The 24,056-nt window shown below is 37.4% G+C and overlaps 3 protein-coding genes across 3 annotated transcripts; all 3 read left to right on the top strand.

Annotated features, from left to right (window-relative positions):
* The first annotated feature begins 1,810 nt into the window (after nucleotides 1–1,810).
* On the top strand, nucleotides 1,811–8,906 carry LOC120015251 (homeobox-leucine zipper protein ATHB-14-like). The gene is made up of 18 exons (XM_038867582.1): nucleotides 1,811–2,034; nucleotides 3,839–3,998; nucleotides 4,378–4,487; nucleotides 4,581–4,671; nucleotides 4,816–4,911; nucleotides 4,997–5,110; nucleotides 5,262–5,345; nucleotides 5,551–5,706; nucleotides 5,795–5,869; nucleotides 5,953–6,059; nucleotides 6,253–6,439; nucleotides 6,563–6,751; nucleotides 6,862–6,942; nucleotides 7,062–7,196; nucleotides 7,577–7,902; nucleotides 8,095–8,206; nucleotides 8,310–8,459; nucleotides 8,572–8,906. Exons 1-18 carry the CDS (start codon nucleotides 1,811–1,813, stop codon nucleotides 8,731–8,733), a joined length of 2,559 nt encoding a protein of 852 aa, XP_038723510.1. The 3' UTR covers nucleotides 8,734–8,906.
* Nucleotides 8,907–12,915: 4,009 nt separating this feature from the next.
* LOC120015465 (kxDL motif-containing protein 1-like) lies at nucleotides 12,916–15,852 on the top strand. Its single transcript, XM_038867910.1, has 3 exons — nucleotides 12,916–13,071; nucleotides 14,681–14,833; nucleotides 15,565–15,852. Exons 1-3 carry the CDS (start codon nucleotides 12,956–12,958, stop codon nucleotides 15,665–15,667), a joined length of 372 nt encoding a protein of 123 aa, XP_038723838.1. The 5' UTR covers nucleotides 12,916–12,955; the 3' UTR covers nucleotides 15,668–15,852.
* Nucleotides 15,853–18,391: 2,539 nt separating this feature from the next.
* LOC120014106 (probable LRR receptor-like serine/threonine-protein kinase At3g47570) lies at nucleotides 18,392–22,269 on the top strand. Its single transcript, XM_038866027.1, has 4 exons — nucleotides 18,392–19,070; nucleotides 19,184–19,480; nucleotides 19,739–21,739; nucleotides 21,884–22,269. The coding sequence occupies exons 1-4, from the start codon at nucleotides 18,392–18,394 to the stop codon at nucleotides 22,267–22,269; spliced, it is 3,363 nt and encodes a 1,120-aa protein (XP_038721955.1).
* Nucleotides 22,270–24,056: the final 1,787 nt, after the last annotated feature.

Genomic DNA, 24,056 nt, shown 5'->3' with positions numbered 1-24,056 from the left:
GACATTTGTTCACAAAGTGTCCAAATTTTCATATCTTTCAAAGCATCCAAAGCCCTATATGCAAAACAAACAATGCACTTTCCCTCTCCCTCTCCCCCTCCCTCCCTCCCTCCCTCCCTCCCTCTCTCTCTCTCCCCCAAAGGTCTCTCTCTTCCAAAGTTGTGTTGGATTCTTGTGACCGAAGGGATGGACAGACACATTCTCCATTGTCACAATAAAAGGTGGATGGTTGGTACATGTCTCCACCTTATCATACAACCCACAAAAGTGTACGTTAGATGGATATGGTATTTCTAATGACCGGCAAATCTTTAGGGTTTGAATTTTTGTACATATAACTTGGTTTTGGAGGATTTAGATTAGATTATATTTTATCGGATCGTAATCACGTTTTTGATTTCGCATAAACTTTTCCTAATTCCTAATGTAATTAACCGTCGAAAAGTTTTCAATTGGGAGAATTCATACCTAACGTCGATACTAATACCATTCCGTATTCTTTATCACTTAGATTATCATAAAACTAGGTATTAGTAATAAATTTTAATGTATATAACTCTTCAACAATGTAGAATGTACTATATTTTTTGTTTGGGAGTGAAATGATCATGAGATCGATGAGAACACTTATCATTAAAAAAGAAAATTAGACATAAAACCTCAAGGTTTTGCAAACTAATGGTGACTATGTAACAATTTAGCTCAAAATGAGTTGGCAAAAATCAAAATTCATATGAAAGGACAAAGCAACCAGGCAAACTTAAGAATATTTGTCAACTTCAAAATTTAATTACATAAAAAAGATTTAAAAAGGTCAAAGAGAAATACATAATGGGCCTATACACATGAGCCTAGGCCCATCCCCAAATAACAAAATAACAAGGCAACTTCCCTCTCTCTTCACGCCCTTCATGCGCATCCATGGCTGCTCACGGACTCCTGCATATTCACATACATAGATAGATACATAATACATAAAGTACCCATACATACATCATCCAATACAAAAAATGCTGTAGAGAGAGAAAGTGATGCAGCTGCTGCACACTACTACAGTGCTGCTTTTCATAATTCACAGACCCTACATGGCTACATAGAAAGTAAATCCTCTTCCCATGCGTCCAAAATTTTGAGAAACGTCTCTGCTTTTGTCAGTTTCCACGCATTCAAAGCTCTCCCCCCTCTGCACTATTCTGCATCTGCTGCTGCTTCTCATTCATTCTTCTTTTATTATTTTTTTTAAATTTTTTTTTTCAAATTATGATTATGGGCCTCTAAGCAGCAATACCCACCTGTCCTTTTTTACTGTTGTGTTGTGCTTTCCTCCATACCCAACATGAAGTAAAAAACTCTCTCCAAATTCATCTCTTTCTGTTGGTGGTTTTCTTTTGTTTTTGTTTTTGTTTTTTGTTTTTTTTTTTCTGTTTCTCTCTCTATTTGTCTTGAAATCTCGAGAGTAAGATAAAAGACCACAATAGAACCCAATCTCTAGTTCTTTCTAAATTGGGTCCTCGAGAAAAAGAGAAGCGAAACTCACTATCAATCTAATGAAAGAGAGAGTAGGCTCTCTTGGTGGAGAGAGCCTGCCAGAGACCAACTCCATCAAAATTCTAAACCATTTCTAATAAGGAAGAAGATCAAGAGCCTACACCTAATCGACAACCCTTCTAATCCCAAATAGTTATTCTGGTCCCTTTGATTTCTGTAGTCGTTTTTTTGGGTTGTTCTGTCCTTCTTTTGTTGCTTTGGTGCATTTTGTGACCCAAAAACACTATCTTGGCACTTTCATTGTTTTTGTTTAATCTTTGTCATGTCTATGGCGCTTGTTATGCACAACAAAGAGGCATTGAATAAGCAACAGATGGATTCAAGCAAGTATGTGAGATATACACCCGAGCAAGTAGAGGCTTTGGAGAGGGTGTACGCAGAATGTCCAAAGCCTAGTTCTTTGAGAAGGCAGCAGCTCATCAGGGAATGCCCTATCCTCTCTAACATTGAGCCCAAGCAGATCAAAGTCTGGTTTCAAAACCGCAGGTAAATACATTTTAATAATTTTGCGAGTTTGTCTGCTTGTGCAAGTAAATTTAAAATAGATTACAAGTTTGGGTTTGTTTTTCTTTAATGCTCAGATTGGGAGCTTTTGCTTCTCTTCTCCAACTGTAATTTCTATTTGGTTTGCTTTTCCTGCGTCAGAATCAATGTCTTAACTTCATTCTTGTATTTACTGCCTGATCTATACAAGAAAAACGAGTGATGGGACAAAATTGTTTCAGTTCTTAATTTTGTGTATGTAAGGGAAGAATGGAGCTTGTCAAAACACTGTATGGTTGATTCCTTTGCCATTTTGTCTGTGTTTACCTGATTTTGTTATGGCTTTTTCACTTTGGGAGTCATTTCTTTCGAAGATCACCTGAACTACTAAGAAAATTATTTCCTCATATCATTATTGATTGTTTAATTATTATCTCTTGCAATTCATTTGATTAGGGGTTTCTTGTCAGTTCCTTGACAAACTGTTTATGGCACCTTTATCTGTCTGAGAAGGTCTATTCCATTTTGGTATTGTAGAAATGCAACGGAAAGACAGAACAGCTAGTCAATTAGCTTTTAATGGCTGCCTCTTTTGTTTTGTTCTGCAGTTTATTTACTTGTTTCGTTTTGGGGGGTTTTGTCTTTTTGATATTTATGTTTTTTAAGGAAAATTTTGGAAGCTAAACATACATCTTCTTCTTCTTTTTTTCTGTAAAGCAATTATTGCGACTCAATCGTGAAGAGCATTTGAGACTTCTTGTTGTTTATTTGTTTGTTTGCTTTTTTGCTAATTATTCTCTGTTGATGCAGTTTGTTTCTGTACCTTCTGAGAAACAAGAGATTAATCATATGCGCATTTATATAGTAGATAAAAAAGATAAACAACTTCTGCGCACAAATCTCTGTAGTGTGGGAGGTCGGGGACATGCATGTTCTACACCAAAGTTAGCTCACATAATATGTGGAGATATTTTGACTTCTAGGTTGCATCCCTGTATAATAGGTCATGTATATTAGTAGGCTGCATATTTAAATCAGAACTCATAGCAGGCAACGTCTTGCTGTATTTCGACTTAGATTGACGTTCTGGCCAAATGGGTATTGATGTCCTTGAAGGTGAAAACGTCTCTTTAGTGCCATGTATGATGTATGTTGTATGTTACGCTGTCTAGCAATTCTTATGATACATTTGAGTAGTTCGGGGTTTTTTAAGAGATTTGGTTTTTACAAGGGAGAGAATGATGCGGCAGATTGCCCAATGCTTGGTGTTTTTTTTTAAAAAAAAAAAATCTTTTATGTTATTTGGAGGCTTAGAGCATTGTGTTTGACAGGATTTTAGGATGGGATTGTTGCTTTATGGCCATCCATAACGAGTTCATTTTTTCCTAATCACCTGAAGAAATATTTTCCCTTAAGTTGTTGCATTCTCTCTTGTTGCCATGATGAGTATCCGCCTGGTGTGGTGGTCCCTCTAAAAGTAATAAAAACATACTCAAATTCTGCCCTAAATTATCACTGAGATTTGCTGTTAAGGGCTTCTTAATCACAAGACTGCGTTGGTAAGCGCTCTTGTACATGGCATAATCTTGTCAAGATCTGATATTTTCACAAAAATGATAATGTCCTTGATTTTGTGAGATCTCAACTTCGGAGGACTCTAGTTCTTAAGATTTCCCTTTCTTGTGTTTACTTGGGTTTTTACCTAGTGCCGGGATGTCTTTCTTTGTTGTTTTGTTTGAGGGTAGTGAGGTATTGCCCCGATAAAGTGTTTTAAGCTTGTATTTCACACCTTGACTATTTCTCTCAGATGCCGTGAAAAGCAGAGGAAGGAAGCTTCCCGTCTTCAGACTGTTAACAGAAAGCTGACTGCAATGAACAAGCTGTTGATGGAGGAGAATGATCGATTGCAGAAGCAGGTGTCACATCTGGTTTATGAGAATGGATACATGCAACAACAGCTGCACACTGTAACTCCCTCCATCTTGCCGAGCATTTTTTTTTTTTGGGTTTTATGCATTCTGAGATCAATTCTTAAGTTTCAAGAACAGACTATCTCACATTCTTCCCCATAGTTACTGTATTTATGCTCCATCTAGTGTTTTTTTTTTCCTTTGAAGCATATTATTCTATAATATATTAATATGGGTTGATCCTTGAGCTTCGTTAGACTTATTTTGTTTTAAGGTTGAAACCCAGTACCTATTATGTTATTCTCAAGGATATATTACTGATGAACTCCTCAGTCTGGAATTTTACATTATTTCATGGGCTTCCTTCAGACTTTTCCAAACATGTATTCATATATTTATGGTAATATATTCTAGTTTAATTCTGATTTGTGAACAGGCTTCTGCAACGACCACAGACAATAGCTGTGAGTCTGTGGTCATGAGTGGTCAACAACAGCAAAACCCAACACCTCGGTGTCCTCAAAAGGATGCTAACAACCCAGCTGGGTAAGTAAATCAGTCAGCTCACCCAGCTCAATTGGGATGCTTGGATTCTTTAATGTAATCTTACTAGCTCATGAACATTGGATTGCTTTGTAGTCTTCTCGCGATCGCTGAGGAGACCCTGGCAGAGTTCCTTTCCAAGGCTACTGGAACCGCTGTCGACTGGGTCCAGATGATTGGGATGAAGGTATGACTTTTTAAGGAATTATTTATGCTCGTGTCTACTAATATGAAAATATTCATGTGTTGTCTTTGAATATTTTGTCATTGCATGGCTTTGATTTTTGTAATTAAATCTGAATCGCATCTCTCCTATTGATAATGATGGTAGCCTGGTCCGGATTCTATGGGAATCGTTGCTGTTTCCCGCAACTGTAGCGGTGTAGCAGCACGAGCCTGCGGCCTTGTGAGTCTAGAGCCCACAAAGGTACTTGCTTCCTCATTTTGTTTCTTACTTTTTAGCTCAATTTATTGTTTGTTTCAGCTATAAAAGATATTGAGAATTTCATTAGGTTGCTGAAATCCTCAAAGATCGTCCATCTTGGTTCCGTGATTGCCGATGCGTGGATGTGTTGAGTTCAATTCCTACGGGAAATGGTGGGACAATTGAGCTCATGTACATGCAGGTCTGTAATTTTTGAAAACCAAAGATTAACTGTTATCAGATACTCTGAACATATATGCACTTGCCTAGCAAGAGGAAAATTCTTTTGGACCTTTTCTCCCCTTTCTTTGGCACATTGCTTTTTCCAATTTCTAATTGAGTCTTCTATCCAGACTTATGCACCGACAACATTGGCTGCTGCACGTGACTTTTGGACACTGAGATATACTACTAGTTTAGAAGATGGGAGTCTTGTGGTAAGCTATGTCGGTTTTTATTTTATTTATTCATTCTAGCTATTCAATGGTCTCTCATTTGGATATTCGTAATCTATTCAAGCCACTGCTCATCTTGAATTTATCGTTTAAAATTAGGCCTGTCATTTTGTTTTTTTCCTGGATTGCGTGCTGCTCTTATTTGCTTGAGGAATTGTGATTTCTAGAGAGAATGAATTTTATGCAGATATGCGAGAGGTCATTAACTAATTCTACTGGTGGGCCAACTGGGCCTCCCACCTCGGGGTTTGTTAGAGCTGAAATGCTTCCTAGTGGCTATCTGGTCCGACCTTGTGAGGGTGGAGGCTCCATCATTCACATTGTTGATCATGTTGATTTAAATGTAAGGATGGTTAATTAATATTCTATGTTTTGTAAATTTAGACATATGCATTTTTTTGGTATTATTTCTTAATATCTGCTTGTGTCAGGTTTGGAGTGTTCCCGAGGTTCTCAGGCCCCTCTATGAGTCATCAAAGATGATTGCCCAGAAAATGACAATGGCTGTAAGAACCATTTCTCAAGTGAGATATATCCTCTTATTTAGTCATAACTGTTCTGCAGGTTCAAGTTGGACTTTGTTGTGCAGGCCTTGAGGCACATTCGACAAATTGCTCAGGAGACCAGTGGAGAAATTCAGTATGGTGGGGGTCGACAGCCTGCTGTTTTGAGGACATTTAGTCAGAGGCTCTGCAGGTAGGGCTTTCAACTTAGCATAATCGTTCAGTACATAATTTTTTAATGTCAAGCCAACACAACTCCCACTGCAAAAATATTTGTAAATTTTCCATCTTATTAAAAGCTTATGCTGCTCTAGTGATTTGTAAGTTCGTCTATCCATTCTTCTTTCTTTGGCAAACTAGCTGTTAAATCACCTCATTTTTCATAGGGGCTTCAATGATGCTATCAATGGCTTCCTGGATGATGGTTGGTCACTTATGGGTAGTGATGGTGTGGAAGACGTGACCATTATGATAAATTCAACACCAAACAAATTTCTTGGGTCTCAGTATAATGCATCAATGTTCTCATTTGGAGGGGGTGTGCTCTGTGCCAAGGCATCAATGCTGCTGCAGGTACTTACCTAGAAGCCAAAATGGCTAGTGTTGATTGTCTTTGACTAGCTTGTTGTAAATGTCAGTTTTAATTTTTTGTTACATGCTATGTTACCCTGATAAAGATCGTTCTACGGTGTACAGGATGTTCCTCCTGCTTTGCTTGTTCGTTTTCTAAGGGAACATCGTTCAGAGTGGGCTGACTATGGGGTTGATGCCTTTGCTGCAGCATGTCTTAAGTCTAGTCCTTATGCAGTTCCATGTGCAAGGCTGGGTGGCTTCCCCAGTAGCCAGGTCATTTTACCTCTTGCCCATACCGTGGAGCACGAGGAGGTAACTACTTTTCACCTTAATTTGTTGGGTCTTATTTTTTTTTTAACTGCTATGATCATATAAAGTTAATTCCCTATGCTAACTTCTGCATAAATTTCTCCCTCATGAAGTTCCTGGAGGTAGTTCGGCTAGAGGGTCATGCTTTCTCCCCTGAAGATGTAGCATTGGCACGTGATATGTACTTATTGCAGGTGTGTTAATCTTATTAGTATTTGCTTACCTCACTGCGTTCATACATGCACGAATCCTTCAATTGGTTATGGAGATTTTTGTAAATGACATTTATTTTCCTTTAATCCTACTTTGGCAGCTGTGCAGTGGAGTTGATGAGAATGCTGTTGGTGCCAGTGCTCAGCTTGTTTTCGCTCCCATTGATGAATCTTTTGCTGATGATGCTCCTTTGCTGCCATCTGGCTTCCGTGTCATTCCGCTGGACCCGAAAACAGTTGGGTGACATCTTCTCTCTTACTGAGCTAATTATTATCTAAAATTTTCCATTCATTGGAATGTCATGAGAAATCTCGTGACGGCTGTTACTTGTAGTGCACTTAATTGTGGATGGACCGATTCTTAATTTTTATTTATCAATATTTCTTAATTGGTAGGGCTTAATTGGTTTGTCCGTACAATAAACTTAATTGTTGTATCCTAGATGTGGATGCAATGGAAAAACTTGCGGTTTAACACCACCCAAGAAATGAAGAAATGAACTGAACATATTTCACTTTTGATACCAAAATTTTTGGACATGATTATAAACAGTTTGTACTCATTTTCTAATATTAACTATTCCTTGAATATGTTATTGTTTTATTTGAAACATAGGACGGGCCTGCTGCATCTCGGACATTGGATTTGGCATCTACGCTTGAAGTTGGACCTGGGGGTGTCCGTCCAGCGGGCGAAGCTGATCTGAGCAATTACAACCTTAGGTCGGTCCTCACTATTGCATTCCAATTTACTTTTGAGAGCCACTTGAGAGACAATGTTGCTGCTATGGCTCGTCACTACGTACGAAGTGTGGTGGGGTCTGTCCAGAGGGTTGCAATAGCTATTGCTCCTTCCCGGCTGGACTCAAATATTGGGACCAAGTCTCTTCCTGGTCCTCCTGAGGCTGTTACATTGGCACAGTGGGTTTGCGGAAGTTACAGGTTGGCTTTTCGTGTCTTTCTCACCTTATGCTTTTGGTACATATGCATAAAAGAACCGAGAACAGATTTATTCGTTTTTTTTCAAATGAAAAGCATTTGTATAATTTATAGCATATACTAGCTAGGATTTTGGCATCTTCCAGTTAATGATTCTGATTGGCATAATTTAATTAGTAACGTGTTATGTTTCAGGATTCACACTGGGGGAGAACTGTTTCGTGTCGACTGCGAAGCTGATGATGCATTGTTGAAGCAACTCTGGAATCATTCGGATGCGATCATGTGCTGCTCCCTAAAGACAAATGTAAATCTACTAATCTAATTCTTCTGATTATGCATTTTAAGTGAAATTCTCAACATTATGGTTCATGGAAAAAGTAAACTGTTATTTTGAACAATAAATGCAGGCATCTCCCGTTTTTACCTTCGCGAACCAGGCTGGTCTTGATATGTTAGAGACTACTATGGTTGCACTTCAAGATATTATGCTCGACAAGATTCTCGATGAAGCTGGTCGGAAGATCCTCTGTTCCGAGTTCTCTAAAATCATGCAGCAGGTAATATTTGCAATAAGTGACTGAACAATTCAAGATCTCTCTTTGTAACACCAATTCACATGAGACTATATATTCCTTGACAAAACGTTGACAAGAATGCCTAAATTTGCAGGGTTTTGCGTATCTGCCAGCAGGGATCTGTGTGTCGAGCATGGGGAGGCCGGTGTCGTATGAGCAGGCGGTTGCTTGGAAAGTTCTGAACGACGAGGATTCAAACCATTGCCTTGCCTTCATGTTCATCAACTGGTCCTTTGCTGATGATGAACAAAGATAATTTGAAACCGACTTTCCTATCTATTTAAGTTATATTTGCTTTACCTTAGACCCTTAAAAATGCCATGGCATTTCGTTGATGTTATCGTGGGAGGATATAATGTATTATGTGTATGGCTACACTCTGGTTTCTGTGGTCTTGGAAGACATGTTGAAACTTGAAACTCCAACGCATATTCATAGTGTGCAACGCTCGGTGGACATGCATTAGTTAGCTGTTAGAACCTGCATTGCATTTGGGGCTTATAAATAATAACAGTATAACCGACTGAAAATAATTATCAATCGATTGGTTAAATTTATGTAAAAAAAAGATGGTTTACGCCATTGCTGATGGGCTGGTAATTTCACATATGCACACTCTGCAACGCAACGCAGGAAGGACATGCATTTAGTTGCTGTTATACCTAGAAGCTGCATTGCATTTAGGGCTCAAATAATGACCGTAACGAATCGATGATGGAATTGATTTGTCGGTTATACTTTACAGCATGGCTGTTGGGTTTGAATAATTGGTTGGGATGAGAAGTGTTGGATTCGTTTATAATTCTGATCAGCGGTTGTAGGCCGCGTATCACTAGCAGTTTAAGCCATGCATAGTTTTTTGATGATAAGAAATTATATGGTGTAGGCATATCTATCTATATTTTAAGCAGTACCCTACTTGACAGCTTTGACATAGATTATAGATTAGATGCAGTCATACAGATGACTTACATATTCATTAATGTATCAACGGCGCAAAGCCATTATCACAAATCACATCATGATCCGATCTGTATTTTGTAGTTAGTGTAGGGGACCGTCAAAAAACCCCCCATTCAAGGGTCAAATCGGACGGTTGCAGACACAGACATGCACAGTTCATCTCCAGAGGTGCAGTACTGGATTATGATTAACCATGAGTTGACCCACACGGGTGCTAGTTCCGCTGGTTATCATTCGTGTATATTTGTCCGGTGTGTAGGATTTCACCTCTACGGATAGTTTGTTCCGTGTATTTGTGTGAGTGTGAGTGTGTGTGGTGAGGCTACATGAGTGTTGTAAGTGTGTGATATCATTTATTATTATTTTATCTTTAATTATGGAATGATCTCATTTTTAAAAAGAATATATATATATATATATATATATATATATATAAATTTTGCTCTTAAATATAATTTGATAAAACGCTTCATTTATGTATTTTGATTCATTTTTGTTGAGTCTTTTTGTCCAAAAGTCAGCAAAAGAGTTGAAGGAAAGCCCAATCAGCCACACAGTTCCAACTAGGACCAAAGAGATGGAGGGGAAATCGGTTATTTCAGTTGTCAGAGATACAGAGTGGGCCCAAATGAACCACGTCATTCCACGTTAGCAATATATTCAGTCAATGGAGAGTGATGGCATGCCCATGTCACCATCATTCATCCATTCCCTTCCCCAAAATATAGAAACATGCATCAAAAGCCGTGCCTTTTTCCTACTATCTCTCGTGTTTAATTGGTCCCCCTTGTAGCTGCACGTCGTCGTTTTAAATGCATTTAGAGCATCCAAAATGGGATATTTTGGAGTACTTGAGATGATACTTTCTTGATAAGTTAAGTGCTAGATGTTCACAATGGGTATAATGGAGTGTATTTCAAGTACTTGAAATGTTATTTTTTTAATAAGTATAGCGCTACATACACACAATAGATGAAAAATGACACTTGAAAATTTAGTTGTGGAAAAATGATACTTGAGAGTTTGAGTATATATATAGTTGATGAAAAGGAAGAGAGATGTGATGAAAAGGAAGAGAGAGAATATTAAAAGGAAGAGAGAGGTGATGGAAAGAAAGAGAAAATAGAGAAAATGAATGTAGAGTGTTGGAATGTATGAGTGTTGATGAATAGTATTCATTGTGGGATCCACTCACCCAATTAAATTGTGCCACATAGGAAAGAGGAGAAGAAAGAAAATGATTTTAAAGTGCTGGATATTTAGTTTACTACTGTGGATGCTCTTACCATGCACTATGCAGACAGACGCATATACTAGGGATGACAACGGGTCGGATATCCTTTCAATTAGTGAATACTTAAACCGTTTCCATTTAAGATACCTAATAGCAAAACCGTTTAAAAAGCTATTTAAAATTTCAAAATCGGAACCATTCCATAACCTTTTACCATTGGGTACTTGTTTACCATTTAACTTTTAACTTTTTTATTTTTCTATAAATGTATAATTCAATTTCTTAAAAAATAATTTGACTTATCATGTTGTTATAGTTTACATGTAAATCTATAATTCTATTATATTATTTTATTTAATATGCCTCATCATATTAAAATTTAGCATCCAAATAATATACCTTTATATAGATTATTTATAATGTTATTACTATAACTCACTTTTTTAATTAAACAGTTAGGGTACGCTAAACCCGACGTCAAAAACCAAACCCAACCCTAAATCATAATGGGTTCGAAAATCAAAACCAAAACCATTTTCAAATCCTATAGGATCTGTTTTTGGGTTTTAAAATGGATCGGGTATCCTATGGATAGTGTTCGGATCGGTTTTTTTTACCATTTCTAACAGATACAGACCAATTCCTTGAGAGAGAAGGAAAGTACGAAATTACCCTTGGAGACAATATCCATAATCTATGGCCATGGGTGCAGTACATGTCACGGAAGGTAGAGAACATATACACGTATCTCAAGGGCCTCACTATTCCAGTTGGTTTAGAGCAAATCACAATAGTGATTTTTTTTTTGGAGACAACAAAATATATTAGAAAAAGTATTTTATTGATGTGATTGGGCTAACAAGATATATTGTTATAATGATGTAAATTTATTGAGTTTACTTTTTATGTAATAGAGATGTGACCCAATATTGATTTTTATGTAAAAATGTCAGGGTGTTTAGTGGTGGAATCTACATGAAGAGCAAACATATGGACAAACCAATGTCATTTCCTCTCCCCATGCCACAACAAGAATAAACCAACAAAATCTTATTGTTATATCCACCAATTCATTCATACCCCATCAAATGTGACTTTTTAAGCATATATGCCCCTTAAAATACTATCATTACGTACAAGACAGAGTAAGACAAACAACTAACCAAATAACACCAAAAAGCCAACCGTACTTGTATGCATGTACATATTTCTATGTGTATGTCGGTATGTAATACAACATGCATGCATACATACATACATACATGTGAAATATATGTCTGCGTCAGCAGGGGTTGAAAATCGAGGCAATCTATGCCACAATTTCGAGCCTCGTGCCGTGCATGCTCTTGTAATTCTTTTTGGGTAAAAATCAGTATATATATATATATATATATGTAACATGTGGCACGTCGTTGATCTTTTTGGGTAAAAATTAAAAATAACTGTTACCCGCGTGGAGGGGACCTAACCTTCCTCACTATAGCTTTCCAGTTTTGTCGATGGTGCAGAGGACTTTCTTTTTTATTGTCTTTTTAGATCCTTTTCATGGCTTTGTGTTTACTTCTGTAGCTGCTGTTGCTTACAATTTGTGCAGAACCTATTAATTAAAGCAATCGATTAACTAAAGTGTTCAAGGATCTGTGTGTGACTTGTCAGAAACCAAGAAACAGTAAAGACCACAGGATTACTTAATTAAAGTGTTTTGTTTTTTGTTAGTGTGTCTGCTGCACTATAAGCAGAAAGAAGCGAAGCAATCTTTTTAGGGTCTCAGATGGGAGATTTAGTAGACTATCATGGTCTGAGACACTTATTAGTACTACTACTACTATTTAATAGCTGACAAAATTAGGGTCTGATTAATTAGGGTTTGACTGGGGCTTGGAGTTTGCTTGTTTTGTGAATGCAAATGCCTGTTGTACTTGCTAACACGCTACTAATGAAGTCTGTTTTTGTGCATGGAAGAGTGATGATGTGTTTTTGTATTATTTAATGCATTTGTTCGGCCATGTAAGTAAGTAGGAGGCCCATCGTACTACTGACGATTGACGAAGAAAGAAGTTTGCGACTTTGTCTCAGTTGGGTTTATGGGCTTCTATTATGGGCCTGGTCCACCGTGTTTCTATTTGCAGGCCTTCCTTGAAATATCCAACAAACACAGCCCATTTTTGGGCCCAGGGAAGTAGGCCCATTCTGAACCAGTAATGAACTAATGATTAATGGAGGAGTATTTGAACTGAATTATGGCGTGAAAAGCCATGCTTTATCTTCTCTGTGATCGAAGATGGAGCAGAAGGAGACAGAGTTGATCAATGCGGCGTCGCGAGAAGTGTCTGGCGAGTTCAAAACACTAATTAACGACAACGATTTGGACTCCCTCAAGCAATCGCAGAACCTCATGTAATCCTCCCTTGCCCTTTTTGCTAGTGCTTAATTTTCCGTTTGTGTTTGAAATTTTGGATTGTTCAATTGCTCTATGTGGTTATATGATCTCGAATTGAAGCTTAAAATCTCGTCTTGGAACAAATCATGCTGTGTTTTTGGATTACGTGTGTCCATGTTGGAGTAATTCAATAAGATTTCGTGTATAATAAATGCTCTAAGTTGAAAATTACTCTTAGTCGAAGTAATTCAATAGGGATTTACAATTTAAGTTGGTACACAGTATAAGAATGTGGGCCAATGCTAAAGTTATAGGGGGTGCAAGATAGAGATCACAGCGCTGCCTACATTCTGCCTATATCCGACTCCTCCCACTGCACAATGGAGTTGTTTACCTTTTCTACAGAACCTTAAATTTCCAGTTGTTGTGTTTGAGATGAAATTTGGCTGTGTGACACTTAGATGTGCCTTTTTTTTTAAAACTAAGTTTCCCCATTTCAGTATTTTGGCTTCTCACATATTTTGAATCTCGGGGAAATGACAAGTCTGCATTTCACTGCTCTTATCTACCTTAGGATCAGAGCTGATGTTAAATGAGGGATATCTCTAGATTTCGGTTGGCATGGAACTAATCAGCTCGTCTGGATAATTAAGAAAGGTTTACTCATGGTACAATCTATACCGTTCAATCACATGCTTGCTACTGCGTATGTAGCAGCAAGTGAGCTAAGCAAATACGGATAGATACAAGGGATTATGGTTTTACACTTTTACTGGAATCTCTGCAGACGTGTTCTTAATCCCTTGTTGCAGTTTCAGATTCTGCGTCACTGATGCTATGGTTGGGTGAGATAAATCTGGCACTGTAGTGGAAAAAGAAAGAAAGAGTCATATTGTGTTGAATTCACAATATTTTATTGTCATTGCTGCTCATTTGTGTTCGAAATGGTATCAAACACCCAAATATAGAAGAATCAGATCAGTTTTGTTGATGAGCATTGGCCATTCTGTGGAATATTTCAGTGTTTTTGCTAGGGAATCTAAAATTCGTTGACTTCTCTGGAGATTAAAATCTCAAGCATCTGTTAAATTTTCAATTGAATTTTGCAGCTCTTTACATAATTTTTCCATGTCAAATTTTATGAGATCATTAGGATTTAGCAGAACCTTTTTTTATGAAGTTGTGTCATTCTTAATCTGTAGACGTGACCCTGATCATATGGTGTCTGTCCTGTTAAACACCTTGTACTGAAAAAGAACCTGCCTTGCTAACCCCTTTGCTACCATAAGTTGATGCAGACGTGATGCCAGTGTTAAGGGCCATATATTTTCACCTTGGTGGGCTTTTTTCCCCTTTGCTGATTCCTTGATTGATGGCAAAAATATTCTTGATGCCCATGCTCTATTCTTGCCTCAGACTTACTTTACCCAGTTGGACTAACTTGTGTAAGTTATTTGCAACTGCTTATGCCGAATGTGATTGGGGTGCATGTGGTGTGGGTTTCTGAAGGTTCACCACACAAATGTTTTATATTCTTCTCCATGTCTTTTTTTTGCTCAAGTCAGTATGGCAGCTGGTGATTACATCTATTCTCTGCTTCTTTGTTTTCTCCAAACCAAACTACAGATTGGGAAGATTACAAGACAGTAATGCTGTCCTATCTCATTTCAACGAGTATTCAGAGCATTGCTTTGCTGAGGTTTCTGGCGATTTTTTAAGAAATACGCGTATATTAAAGTCTATGAAGTCAGACCTTGATTATATTTTTCAGAAGCTAAGGTACAGTCAAACTATGCTTTGGTCCTTGAATAGCAAACTCTAAATTTACGTTTTTAGTATCTGACTTTATTTTCCTTGTTCTTTTTCTCTCTTTCGCCTTTCATTCCCCCATTTATAAGGTTCCCTTAGCTTTTCATCTAAATTATTTCGTTTACATAGAAAAAGGAGGATAAAAAAGAATGTTGTTTCCTTCCTGAAAGTAAGAGAAAAGTTGTTCTCACCTTTTGTCTCAAAGCTGCTTAATCATATCTTTGCTTATCAGGATATTTGGATTGTGAATTATTTAAGGGTTTTAGACTTTTAGTACAAGAATTGTAGAAGTTCAATGCACCTATATGCTCAGTTCATAATTTCATTTTGAGCCAACTCATGTCTTTCTCCTCACTCTCTTTATTTTCTCTTTGAACTCATAGAAAGCTCATCTTTAAGTTTCTTACGTACACATCGAGTGATAGAGTTTTGTGGTCAACTTATGATTAGGTGTTAGGACTCTTTATTGTTGTTTCCCAAGTTGTTAATTGATGAGAGCAATTTTGTATTGCAGTTCTTTATTTTGTGTTTTTCTGCGGGTACTGTAATATATATATACCTACATCTTCTTGAGACGCAGAAACTCTTCATGCCTTGTTTGCTGTGGCATGCGGTTGTGTTGTGTCTATACTTTCTAATTCAGCTGACCTCACATCTATTGGGATTTATGATTTTGACTTGAATCCCCCCCTCCTTTGCAGGAGCATGAAGGCTAAAATTCTGGCGACCTATCCAGATGCATTGCCTGATGAATCAACAATAGAAGTACTCGACGGAAGACCAGATCTTGAAATGCCTCAATAGAATTATTACAACATGTCAACATGTTTTCATGCTTATATCATTCGGTGTTGTGGAATACAAATGCGTGATAAACATGTTGTGGAATTGTTTTGCTTCTTTTTATTGTTGAACAATTTCTTACCGATATGGAATGAGGTTTTTGTAGATGTACTGTACAAAGCATCTGCATTTAACCTGATTACATCTATAGAGAACCGGGAAATGAAAACTGGAAAATGGAAAAACTGACAGCAGAAGCTTGAAATATCTCTATGTTGGAGCTTGTTTTCTGAAGTAGTAATTGGAATTAGCTTGATGCTACATAAATGAAAGCCAAAAGAAATGACGCTTGGCATTAATCCTATGCAGATTCTTGATCCTATTAGATAGAGCTTGTTTTGGACTGAATGTGCAACCTTCTCACCTTGCCACTAGAAAGTCGTCTTCTCCGCTGTAAGATGATCCAGATGCTTAGCAGGATTTTGGGAGCTAAGCTTGTTCCTTGCTCGTCTTTGTTGACTCTGGAGGATCAAAATTTTTAATTTACCAGTTCTGCTGCCAACATAATTTGCACCTCAATAGAAATCTTTTAAAGATAATTTTCTCTCCTTTTAACTTTGCATTTAAAGAAGACAAAGTGCAACAAAAAAAAAGGGATGGAAAGTGAAGATTAAAGAACCATGTTATTGCAGCTTATTGATCTATGAATTCTCTGCCATAGCTTGTACTTGCTAGTTCTGCTATGATTTTTTTACAATTTTGTTTACGGCTTAGTGTTTAATCATTAACGTTGATTTAGTTACCAACTTGAAAGGAAGAGAACTGGAACTCTGAAGAAAAAACAGAAAGAACCCTGTGTAGATTTATGTTAATTTACATGGTTTCAAAATTAAATATCCAAATTGAAATGATTCATCTTTATTCAACACCATAAGTGGACACAGGAATGGCCTGGCGAGTATGTTACTGGCATATGTATGATCTTCCATTTACTGCTGTGGGCGGGTGGTAACTTCATTCAGTAAGCTAGAAAATGTTTAATACTAGTACCTGACAATAAAATAACCGAGTGTTTATGATTATTATTATAGGCCAAGAAACATAAAACTATAGAAAATGGGTCCATAGAGATTTTTCCATAAACTTATATAATCTATGTGGCTTGATAACTAAGAATGTCATGTTGAAAAAAAATCCCCTCTCAACTCTATTTTATTGGGACACAAATAACCGCCATCTTTTCTCTCAATCTCTCCTCATCCGGCTCACCACTAACCACATGATATATTTGTCGTCCAACCACCATTCGTGATGCAGTTGGTACCGAAAGAACCACAAAGAGATGATGAACAAAACCCAACAAACCCTATTGAGTTTCGTACCATAGTTGTCAAAATCATGCTTGGAAGTCCATGGCCATCACGAGAAAAATCGTTCGATTTGAACAATCCGACCACCTTGAAGGAAACCGACACCATAAATGGACTCATCTCGATGAGGAGTATCTAACCCACCCTTTGTCTGGCCGAAAATGTCACTGGAATCCGACGACCCATGTAGAACCTGAATGTGTCAATTTGGGACAGTGTAATTAGGCACTATGTCCAATTTGGGATAGTGCACCACTGTTGGGAATAATCAGCTTAAAATCTCATAAAATAAGTATATGGAAAACAAGTATTTATGCTGTTTTGAAATTTGAATTTAGTGTAAAGGTGGTAGATAGTGTAATAAGATACTGTGTCCATTAGTGAGATAAAAAATGTTAGGGATCCTAGTCATCACAGTAATCAATCTTGACCATTAATTGATGTAAGTGTAGGGGTCTGCAAAACTTGATATACATCAATCAAAGGACATGATTGATTACTGGGATGATTGAGATCCTATTTACTGGGATCTCTATCACTTCTGGAGTGAGATTACAACCCATGAAACCCTTGGGCCCAATTAATTAAATCGAATCCCAAAACGGATGGCAAAGAAGTAAGAAAGGCCCAACCCATAACTTGAAAGGAAGCAAAGGCATAATCGCAGGGAAGTGCAAGTATTAATCGGTAGCATTTAAGTGCAACCCATAAACTTGCTTTTTTGAAGGGTTAATATCACTTTTGCACATCGAAAGATAGTTAGTGTTTCAATTTACACACCTTTGTTTAAAATGTTTTAATTTTGTCACCCAATGATAAAATTTTTTCTCGGACATATTTTTTCACTTTTGGACAGTCAAACTGCATATATGGCAATCAATATTTGGACAGTCAACGTACTACATGTGTAGTTTGACTGTCCTAAAGTGAGAAAATCTGTCCGAGAGACTAAGTTGAAACAATTTTATCATTGGTTAATCAAATTGAAATATTTTAAACAACAGTGTGTAAATTGAAACACGACTATTTTTCGATGTATAAAATGATAGTAACACCTTTGTGGGGTAAACTTGATTGTGGGTATTTATTGTTGTCTAAACCATGGGCCAATTCATAGCTCTTGGTATATGAGAGAGTAGCCGCTATTGACCCCGAGTCAGTCAACACCAACCACTATAAATTTTCTTTGTCTGGAGTGATTGACGGTTTAAGGTCTTCATTGGTTAGGAATATTGAATATTGAATATTGAATATTGAATATTGAAGCCATTATTGTGCTTACCTTGCCTTGACCTTGCTATTCTTTTATATATATATATAGTTATCACCTCAGTTTATCTACATATATTCTGCTTGACATATATAATTTTTATTCATGGAGAGTATTCTTTTCCATTTGGTTGCAGTATTGCTGTTGGTTCAGTTCATGGTGATTAGTACAGCGACAAACATCACCACTGATCAATATGCTCTTCTTGATTTCAAAGCTCATATAACCTCTGACATCTTATCACAAAACTGGTCCAGCTCCACTCCCATGTGTCGATGGGTTGGCATCTCTTGTGGTGCACGCCATGGAAGGGTCACTGCCTTAAATCTCCCAAACATGAAACTCCAAGGAACCATCTCTCCACACCTTGGAAATCTCTCATTCCTAATCTCTCTAAGCATCTCATTCAACAATTTCCATGGCCCTCTACCAAAGGAGCTAGGAAAGCTGCCCCGACTTAAGCGACTTCTTGTTTATAATAATAGCTTCTCTGGTGTCATCCCTCATACCCTGTTCAACATGTCAAAGCTGAAGATTATGGATTTAGGAGATAACCTTATTGAAGGGAGCATCCCATTTGAGAAAGGCCAGCTTCCCAGCCTGAAAGCACTATCTGTGGAAAACAACCTGCTTTCCGGTGCTTTATCAGATGATATGGGTGAATGTCTTCCAAAAGTTGAGGTTTTGTCATTTGCAAATAACACGTTTGTTGGAATCATACCACGGAGTATTGGAAACTTGACTAAACTCAAGGAGTTATATCTAAGTTTCAACAATTTCGAAGGTATGACTTCTGACTTGGTCATCCCAAAGCTTATTATTTTAATTTGTTGTAAGATAACCCCCCACTCTCCCAAAAAATAATTTTTACTATATTCATGTTCATAAAAATTAAAGGTCACATTCCGCAAGAATTGGGTAATCTTATTGAATTGGAGATACTTCGCATGAGGAATGTTGGAGTTGAAGTCGGAGGTCCAATTCCATTTTCGCTCTTCAACATCTCTTCTCTAAAAGGGATCCATTTGCATGGAAATCAGTTGGTTGGGAGTCTTCCAGTGGATATATGCCACCATCTTCCTCTACTTAAGCGGCTTGATCTTAGTGGCAATAAGTTCACAGGAGGGATATCCAAAAATATTGGAAATTGTACTCTACTTGAGGAGTTATGGCTCGATCATAATTACTTGAGAGGTAACCTCGTACTTTTTTTTATCAAGTTCTATAACAGTTTTAATACTTCCCTGCACTATCCATACATGTCAATAGGGTAAATTTTTTTGTCTATGGTAAACTTGATAGAACGATGGCTCTACCTTGTGAAACATTATTAGGTTTATAAATTTGTTAATTAGAGTCTCCAAGATCAAATCATATATACTTTTTCAAGAATCATGTGTTAAAATTTTGTGTATGAATGGGCAAGGATTAATTCACATCGATCTGTGACAGGTACAATCCCCCTAGAGGTTGGGCACCTACAAAATCTAGAGAAACTAAGTGTGGGTTCCAACAACCTCACCAGCAATATTCCATCTAGTATTTTCAACATTTCAACACTAAAAATCTTTTCACTGTCGGACAACCAACTCACAGGAAATCTTCCATCAAGCATAGGCCACACTCTTCCAAATCTTGAGGAAATTTATCTATGGCACAATCAACTTAGCGGTCCAATCCCAAGCTCTATCTCAAATGCTTCCAAACTCACTATACTAGCATTGTCAAATAACTCCTTTACTGGAAATATTTCCACCAATCTCGGTAACTTGAGATCCCTTCAGTGGCTTAGCCTTGCATTCAATGACTTGACTAGTGAATCATCTCCTAACGAACTAACATTTCTCTCTTCTTTGACGAATTGCTTGAATTTAAGACTTCTTGACTTATCATACAATCCATTGCATGGTGTTCTTCCAAGTTTTATTGGCAATTTCTCTTCGGCACTTGAGAGCATACTTCTAGCACATTGTGGACTTACGGGAAACATTCCCATGGAAATTGGTAACTTGAGCAACATATTTCTTATGGACCTTCAACAAAATAAACTAACTGGGTTAGTTCCAATTGCAATCGACAGATTACAGAATCTCCAGGGGTTGTATTTGAATAGTAATAAATTACAAGGACATATTCCAACAGAGCTTTGTCGATTACAGAAGTCTGACACATGGACGTTTCGTGACAATATGCTAAATGGATCAATACCTGCATGTATTGGCAATCTATCCAGTCTGAGTTTTCTCGACTTGAGCTCCAATAGGCTCAGTTCTGCAATCCCAGCAACCTTTTGGAGCCTTACTTATATCTTGGAGGTTCACCTATATTCAAACTCTTTGAGTGGCACACTCTCTTCAGAAATTGAAAGTTTAAAGGTCCTCCTCGCAATTGATTTGTCGGAAAATCAGTTGTCAGGTAATATCCCCAGTAGCATTGGAGTCCTAAAAGATCTAATGTATCTCTTACTTGCAGAAAATGGTTTTGAAGGTCCAATTCCAGAATCGTTTGGTGGCTTGACAAGCTTGGAGATTTTGGTTCTCTCAAGTAATAATCTCTCTGGAGTGATTCCAAAGTCATTGGAAAAACTTTCATATCTTAACGATTTTAATGTCTCTTTCAATAAGTTACAAGGAGAAATTCCAAAGTCTGGACCGTTTGCAAACTTCTCGGCTCAATCGTTTTTATCCAACAATGGACTTTGTGGCTTACCTCGATTTCAAGTTCCACCATGCCAAGCCATCAGAATAGAAAGATCCAAGTCATTTTTATTGAAATACATTTTACCTGCAATTTTTGCATTTGCAATATTGGTGGTTATTGTTATTATAATTCCTGTAAGACGCGGAAAGAGGAAACCAAATTTGCCAACACAAGACAACCTAATACCTCGTGCAACATGGAGAAGAATTTCATATCTGGAACTTCAACGGGCAACAAATGGATTTAGTGATGACAACTTGCTTGGAATTGGAAGTTTTGGTTCTGTATACAAGGGAATACTTTCGGATGAAAAGGAAATTGCGATAAAGGTGTTCAATTTGCAATTAGCTGGAGGTTTTAGAAACTTTGAAGCCGAGTGTGAAGTGGTGCGTAACGTTCGACATCGAAATCTTGTAAAGATTATTAGCAGTTGCACAAACAACATGGATTTCAAAGCTTTGGTATTGGAGCTCATGCCTAATGGAAGCTTGGAAAAATGGTTGTATTCTCACAACTATTTCTTGGATGTAGTTCAAAGGCTAAACATAATGGAAGATGTTGCCTCTGCATTGGAATATCTACACCAAGGCTATTCAACACCAATCGTTCATTGTGATCTAAAACCCAGCAACATACTACTGGATGAAGATATGGTGGCACATGTAGGTGACTTCGGCATTTCCAAACTCTTGGGTGAAGGAGAGACTATGAGACAAACAATGACATTGGCAACAATTGGATATATGGCTCCAGGTGATAATACTCAACAAATTCATCATTTAGGTGGAGTTTAGCATGGCTTATTTTTAGTTTCATCTAAATTTATGTAACTTGATTCCTTCCTTATAGAGTATTGTGGTATAATCTTGAGATGACTAACAATTTCAATATTTTCAGAATATGGATCGGAGGGAATTGTTTCTACAAGATGTGATGTCTATGCTTTTGGTATCCTACTGATGGAGACCTTCACGAGAAAGAAGCCTACTGATGAAATGTTTGTGGCGGAAATGAATTTGAAAAGTTGGGTGAGAGTATCATTAGCACATGCACTAACTGAAGTTGTTGATGCCAATTTGTTGAAGAGAGAGGATATACATTTTGTTGCTAAATCGAATTGTATTTCATCTATTATGGAATTGGCTTTGGCTTGCACAGAAGATTCACCAAAAGATCGGATAAACATGAGCGATGCTTTGGTTATGCTCAAAAAGATCAAGAAAAAGATGTTGAAGGATATCGGATCAAAACATAACATAAGATGTGAGGTTCATTTTCTTTAATTTTCTTCTTCTTAGATATGCAACTTCTAATTACAATCATATATGATGACACGATAATTATATTGCTTTTCCATGATTCCACTGTCATGGAATGACTGCATCTTTAGTTTTTGTGGGAGAAGGGATATTCTAACCGTGATTCCGCCGTTGCATGCAGCTAGAATGAGGAGGCAATCATATTAGCATCTTCACATTGCGTAGTGAAGATGTAAGAGAAGGAAGGAGAGTACGGATCCAGGACTGTCCAACGCCTGGTGTAGTAACTATGCATCCGTGTTATTAGTCGTAATTTGAGTTCAATTTTTGAATCTCATAGTTATTAAGATTTTCAAATCAATATTAGTACTTTTACTATGGTCTTAAATTTTTAGGATTAACAAGTCTGGGACACGGTCTTGAAAACTATGACACTGAGAGTAATGGTTGCTCGAGTAAAAGGCATAAATAACTATGTCAAGCTATTATGCAAGACCTATGGAGTTCATAAATACACAATTCCCTTTGATATACACAATTCCGCCAAAAACATTACAAGAGTCAAAAAGAAACAGAGTATTGAGTTGGATCATATGTTCCTATACAAAAAAAAAGGAGTTGGACCAAATTTGTGATCTTTCTTTTAAATGACTTATGTTCCTTTCTTCATTCACCGCGATACATAGCAGCCCTGTTCAGCCCATGATGAGGTTAGAAACCCATAACTGGGAGTGGGAAGGATGCATAACAGTGCGATATATGCAGAGAATCACTGAATAGCATTAGTTTTAAATTTAGTAACTCATATTTTGATGAAATGCCTTTGTAACTTGGTTGTGGCTATTTATTGTTCTTCACATGTTTGATTAAATGCCTCTAAAACGAAAGAAATGACAAAGTAATGATGAGGCCATTGAAGCGCTGCCTGAGAAGTTGAAAGAAGCGGCCTTTAGTTCTAGATCTGTTGCCGTTCTTCGCCAATAGGTTTATGGCAACGTTGATGCCACCGATTGAAGGGTATATTGAGAAGGTGATGGAAGCGGCTAGGAAGAGCATTGGGAAGGAGAAGCTCAGATGACTGAGGGTTAGTAGTCATTGAGCTTTTCCTCTTGTTTGTTGATCTTCCTTAGTTCCATAAAACTGGTTGTGTTAATTTTGTAGATTAAGGTAGTCGAATTGAACATTATATGATAGATGATTGTTTTTTTAATTTCAGTCTGCTGAAATAAAAACTGGATAGGTTTCTGTATGAGTTGTTTGTCTATTTTCCTTGCTACTAGCATGAAATATACCCGAAGGCAGGAGACACCTCTTCGGCTCTTCTAATTTGGCTTCTCGTTGGAGCAATATAAATCTTTTCTTTTTGGTAAGTAAAATATAAATATCTAATGTGCACTTTGAAGTAGGTTTGACTTGGACATTTTGCTTGTAATATTACTTTTCCTTTTCACGACTGATGGCATTGAAACTTTTCTGAGGGTGAGTTCTATATATACATTGCATTACAGTAAATTATCAATCTCATAAATCTGGCGTAATGCTTCACAAAGTTATGCTTGGAGCCCTATACGATACTAAGTACTGCTGAATCTTGCCTCTTGTTTGTCTTCCTGTAATCTACAATTAAATGCCATATAGTTCCATCGTTTTGGTCGTCTCAGACATCGAGTCGTACTGATGGGTACATCACTTATGGTCATCAATTCTTGTGAAAATAATACAAGACGATGATTGTCTTTTGACAGAGTAGTAAATTCCTGGGGCATGCTTTTCTATGGTATCTGGAGGCATGCCAAAACTAGTTCAAATGT

The sequence above is a fragment of the Tripterygium wilfordii genome, chromosome 14 (genome assembly GCF_013401445.1).
Source record: "Tripterygium wilfordii isolate XIE 37 chromosome 14, ASM1340144v1, whole genome shotgun sequence".
Taxonomy (NCBI): Eukaryota; Viridiplantae; Streptophyta; class Magnoliopsida; order Celastrales; family Celastraceae; genus Tripterygium; species Tripterygium wilfordii.
The sequence above is the reverse complement of the archived record's forward strand: the minus strand, read 5'-3'. Positions and strand labels throughout refer to the sequence as shown.